The sequence below is a fragment of the Chinchilla lanigera genome, unplaced genomic scaffold (genome assembly GCF_000276665.1).
Source record: "Chinchilla lanigera isolate Chin_1 unplaced genomic scaffold, ChiLan1.0 scaffold00036, whole genome shotgun sequence".
Taxonomy (NCBI): Eukaryota; Metazoa; Chordata; class Mammalia; order Rodentia; family Chinchillidae; genus Chinchilla; species Chinchilla lanigera.
The window spans coordinates 3790629-3796623 of NW_004955437.1; the positions used below are offsets into that span (position 1 = coordinate 3790629).

At 46.0% G+C, this 5995-nt stretch overlaps 1 protein-coding gene across 1 annotated transcript in view; it reads right to left on the reverse strand.

The window, feature by feature from the left end:
* Window positions 1-5995, reverse strand: part of Slc26a8 (solute carrier family 26 (anion exchanger), member 8) — a gene marked incomplete in the record, with an annotated part of 70536 nt that overhangs the window by 49345 nt on the left and 15196 nt on the right. The window contains 1 exon segment of the mRNA XM_013516889.1: window positions 5248-5387. Within this exon segment, the coding sequence (XP_013372343.1) occupies window positions 5248-5387 (140 nt within the window).

A 5995-nucleotide genomic window follows, 5' to 3' on the forward strand; every position in this document is an offset into this window, starting at 1 on the left:
ATTTTGTCTTTTTGAAACAGGGTCTCGCTATGCAGTTCAGCCCGGCCTTGAGCTCACTTTGTAGCCCAGGCTGGTCTCGAACTCACAGCGATCCTCCTGCCTCAGCCTCCCAAGTGCTGGGATTACAGGCATGCACCACCATGCCTGGCCCAGTCAGATCCTTGATGCAGACTTACATGAGACATTGTTGTGGGCTCTAGGCCTCCAGCTAGACTCATGGGGGACATTGCTGGGGGCCTCAGCTGGGCTTTGGGGGTCTCTAGTGCAGGGACAGATTGCTTGCACTCTCCTGCATATCACTTTTTGGGTAAATATTATTAAGTAACCCTATAAATTATGTGTCCTGTACTAGATCTAACTCCTTGTAAACCCTGACTGCAACACTTAACTCCTGCGGACCCATTGCTGCCTTCAACAGCGGTGTGCTGTGTCAGTCTTGTTTTATGCATGCCCGCTTCTCTCCCACCCTATCTTATTTTGAAGCAATTCCAAGATATTAAATAATTTCATTTGTAGATATTTCAGTGTTTGTTTCATTTGTAGCTATTTCTCTAAAAAATGACTCTGAATTTATCTGCAGCACTCTTATTAGCCACTTCATTTTCTGATACACCTGATTATCTTGTAAAGGGTGGTTGTGGTACAGTAGCATAGCAGTCTCTCACCTTTTTTGGAACCAGGAACTCTTTGGTGGAAGACAATTTTTCCATGGATTGGGGAAGAGGGATTATTTGTTTTAGTTTATTTTTTTATTACTATATGTTTGCAATACATAGAAATTTCCTGCTGGGCACGGTGGTACATGCCTGTAATCCCAGCACTCGGGAGGCTGAGGCAGGAGGATCACTGTGAGTTCGAGACCAGCCTGGGCTACCGAGTGAGCTCAAGACCAGCCTGAACTGCATAGTAGAGAATCTGTCTCAAAAAGACAAAAAGAAAACAAAAAATTAAACTAAAAAAGAAATAAAACAATGCTAAGACTTGATCTTACTCCAGAAAGAATGGCAATCATCAAGAAATCAAAAAAATACAAATGTTGGCAAGGCTGTGGTGAAAAGGAACTTCCTTATATGTTGGTTAGAACGTAAACTAGTACAACCATTATGGACATCAAGTACGGAGATTCCCTCAAAGTTCTAAAATTAGAAATTCCAAATGACTCAGCCATCCTTCTTCTAGGTATCCTCCCCATAGTTTGTTTTCGCAACTGCCGTGGTTTGTATTTGGATGTCCTCTCAAAGCCTCATGTGTCATAGGTGGAGCTTCTGGGAGGTGGCTGGACCATGTGTGTGTGATGTTAGATTAGTGTGATGTTGGATTACAAGGTGTGTGATACTGGGATCAAGGGTGTGTGATAATTCAGTGTAGCATAGTTCTGGGTGTGGACAATGGAAGCCCCACCCCCGTGTGTCGGTGGCACCAACCAATAGGCATTTACCTACCCATTTCTTACATTATTTCCCAAACTCTGGCCCCTGCCAGAGAAGCAGCGGCGCAAGATTCTCATAGGAGCATGAACCTTACTGCGATCCAGCTGAGGTGCAGCTGAGGCAGTGATCTCTCATTTGAGTAAGGCAAAGCACGAACAGAGAGATTAATAGAGGATGGATAGCAGGGGGCAGGGGGGTGGATAGCCTGCAAGTGGGAAGGGGTCCAAGAGGCTAAGGTCAAGGGCTGAGGGGAAGGGGGAGTGAGTAGACTAGAGATATGCCATGCACAGGAACTTAACCTCAACAAACGCAAACGCTGGACGCCATGAGCACGAGTGAGATTAATAACGTCAACAAGAGTGAAAATGGAGAGAGAGAAGTCAGAGAAGGGAGGGAAGGGAAAGGGGATTTTAAACAGACACAAGCGGGACTGTGCACATATACCCACTCCCCAAGGTAACTGTAAACTGTGTTCGGCAAACACGCCCCAAGGAAAAGTGCCGCGGCTGCCATCTTGGTTGCGCTCGGTACCAGCCGCCGGGGCTGGCTTCCAAGGTGCTGACCTATGCGGTCGCGCGGCGTCTTGGGTTTAGGGGGCCTCACATTTGGTTTAGTGCTGTGCTCTCACAGTACTGAAGGTTTTTTTTTTTTTTTTTTTTTGTCTTTTTGAGACAGGGTCTCGCTATGCAGTTCCGGCTGGCCTTGAGCTGACTTTGTAGCCCAGGCTGGTCTCGAACTCGCAATGCTCCTCCTGCCTCAGCCTCCCCAGTGCTGGGATTCCAGGCGTGTGCCACCTCGCCCAGCTGCTTTTTATGTTTTGTTTAAAAACCTCAAGATGGTAAAGATACTCTCCTCTATTATTAAAAATTCTTTATTTTGTTGTTCACATTTAGGTCTTTAATCTACCAACAACCCATTTTTGTGCATGCTGTAGGGTAGCTATCTAAACTATTTTTTCCTTATTTGTAGCCAAATGTTTCACATTATTGATCATTAAAAAGTCTGTCTCTGGCCGGGGATATAGCTCAGTGGCACAAGTGCCTGCCTGGCAAGCGTGAGGTCATGAGTTCGATTCCTGGTACCAAAAAAAAAAATAAATAAATAAATAAAAAGTCTGTCTCTGTAGTGACATATCTGATACAAATTACGTGATTCATATATGCGTCACTCTCTTTTCTGTTCCATTGTCCTAATTGTCTCCCTGTGCAATAGCACAGTGTCCTAATTGCTTTTTGAGTAATTTGTTTAGTAATAGTTCTGGTAATTAATTTAACCATCCCCATCTCATTGTGAAACATAACACATCTATGGAAAACAGATTAAAGTAGTTGTGCTCAGCAATTAAAAAGGAACAAACTATTGATACATACAGTTTGCATGAATATCAAAAGCAAAACAATGGCTGGGCGTGGTGGTGCACACCTATACTCCCAGCACTTAAGAGGCTGAGGCAGGAGGATTGCTGCAAGTTCTAGGCCAACCTGGGCTATATAGTGAGTTCAAGACCAGCCTGAACTACATGGCACGACCTTGTCTCCAGAAAAAAGAAAGCGTAATGCTGAATGAGGGAAGCCAGCTTTCCAGAGTTGCATGACATATGAATCTGTTACATGACGTTCTCAGAGAACCAGAGCCCTAATACTGGAGACCAAAGCAGTGGTACCAGGTGTGGTAGGTATAGGGAGGATGTGAGTATAAAGTGAAAGCACAGGTGAGATGTGGGGGTGACAGAATTTTCCTGTATCCAGTATGGTGGTGGTTTTGTTACAGAAAACAGATGAAACATGGGAAGAATTGGCACCAAGAAGGTTTAGCAGGCAGTTTATTACACCAGTGGGCCTGACTGTTATCTCTTTTCCAAAGAGTCAGGGCCCTGTCCAGAGGAGTTTTGGGACTTTTATAGGGAGGACAAGCTGGGAGGTACAAAGGCAGATTTGGCGCATTTGATTGGAGTGTTCGGTGACATCATGAGTTGCTAAGGGATTTTAAACAGCTCAAGTTACATTGCAAGGCCATCCGTTAAACAAGCACGAGTTACACAAAGGAAGAAGTGTCTTGTTATATTTGAAGTTACATTGTAGCCGGGCACAGTGGCACATGCTTGTAACCCCAGCACTTGGGAGGCTGAGGCAGGAGGATCGTTGCAAGTTTGAGACTAGTATGGGCTACAAAGTGAGCTCAAGGCCAGCCTGAACTGCATAGTGAGACCCTATCTCAAAAAAGACTGAAAAAAAAAAAAAAACCCAAAAAACAAAAGCATTGCAAGGCCATCAGTTACACAAAGGCAGTAAAGACAGGGTTTACATAAAGGAAAGAATGTCCTGTTATCGGGCCTGCTGGACATATCCACTTGGTCTTGGTGGGCATCCTGGGCAGGTTTTTATTTAAAATGTTTAATTTCCCCCTTCATTTTCACAACTACATACATGTGTTAAAATTCCTGGAATTATACATCAAAAAAAAGTAAAATTTACTGTACGACAATTTTTTTTTTTTTTTTTGGTCTTTTTGAGAAAGGGTCTTGCTGTGCAGTTCAGGCTGGCCTTGAGTTCACTTTGTAGCTCAGGCTGGTCTCGAACTCACAACAATCCTCCTGCCTCAGCCTCCTCAGTGCGGGGATTACAGGCGTGCGTCACCATACCCGGCTGTACAACAATTTATAAACAGGTAAATATTCCATTCCATTTCCCCAATCAACATCCCTATGCCAGAGCCGCATTTCAGCCATCACTTGCCCACCGGGTCAGCTTCCTTCTGGCACAAGCGGCCTCACCACCAGCTTTAATCCTACAAGCGGGCCCCAGAAGAACTGAGAAATGGGGGTGTTTAAAGACTATGTGGGGGTGTGGCTCAGTGGCAGAGTGCTTCCCGAGTATGCACAAGGCCCTGGATTTAATCAGCACACCCCACACACACACACACACACACACACACACACAAAGCCCATTCTCTTTGGGGACAGATTTGGTTTCAGGTTAACCTTCTCCTCTGTTCCCCTGGAGACCTGGTAACAGCAGAATGTCAGCTGTGCCTCCAGGCAGAACTGCTTAGGGTAAAAATGATCCCAGTTCCTAAGCTCTGTCTGGACCAGGAGGACTTGGGGGGAAAGACGAATATCCAGTGGGCAGCCTGCGCTCTGGGCTTCGCGGAGCATGGAGACCTGGGAATGCGGTCCTTGCGGCGCTCTGGAAGTGACACCCGGGGTACTGTTACAAGAGTGTTGACTCCAGCTTGGGAAGTGAGGTTTCTAAAACCCAGATGCTATAGCTCCCGCTCCTATCCATGTTTTTTTTTTGTTTTGTTTTGTTTTGTTTTTGTTTTTCTCCGGTACCGGGAACCGAACTCACGACCTTGCGCTTGCCAGGCAGGCGCTTTGCTGCTGAGCTAAATCCCCAGCCCTCTATCCGTGTGCTCTTGTTGTCTTACATCTGACCTGCCAAGGGGCAGACAGGAGGAAGGCCCCTGGCTGTCCCCTGCTGGAGAAATCCCAGCATCCTGTTTCCTAGCCTCTGCTTTTCTAAGAAAAAACCAACGCCAAGTGATGTCTACGGCAGCCACAAGCGTGAAGGGATCGGCGAAACCAAAAAAATGACCCAGAGTAAGTGCTGCGATTATTCTGCAAAGTGGCCCAGCATCTACATCAAACAGAGACTTTTGAATGCGTCCCGGAAGGGTTAGAAATCCGCCAGGGAACAACCAGTAAGGATGCAAATGAAATTCACGCGTTTCTCTATTCGTCCAGCACGAGTCCGCCCTGGGCAAGTGGCTAAGAGCTGACAGACTGTCTCTGGGTGGGCAGGCTTTGCACCTGTCTTACCTTGGGGAGCTTGCACGATGCCAACACTTATGCCAGCAAGTAAATCTCCAAAAAGCCAATCCTTGAATCGGTATAAACACATCCACTCCAGGAAGGGAAAGATGGTAAGCATGCATCTTAGGAACTTGTGCCAGGAGCAGCTGAGAGAAAGAAGAGCAGAGACTGGGTTAGGCTCCCTGCAGAGGGCCCACACAGCCAGAAACGGCAGCGCGTAACCCTCGCTGCTGTCCAGCAGACTTCTCAGGCGCTGATGGCATTTTGACAAGTTGGACTGAGCTGCTCTTTGCTATGGGGTTGCCCTGTGTACTGCAGGTGTTTAACAGCGTCTCTGCCTCTGTCTGCGTGGTATCATACTCCCCGCTCCCCCCGTCCTGACCATCAGATAATCTCCCTGCATTGTCAAACCAAGTGAATGGCAAGAACTAAAGCTCGTGTGTCCAGTGTACCTACCATTGCTTCCCTGTCTTTACTGGATATTTGCAAAGAATCAAGCCTACTAACTTCCAGTAGAAAATGAATTGCTATTGCTTTCTCTTGCTAGGGACAGTTTTGGGAGGTTACAATAATGACGGATGGGGGTGCAGTTAACATATTCACATCATTCCCATATAATAAATCATTACCAGATATTCACTCTGCGTGGCCTTGATTTGTAGTACATAGGAATTTATAGAAAATATAGAATAGGGCATCTTTGATAACACGGAGACTTAAGGAGTTAGTTATATAAAGAAAAGACTTTATACAT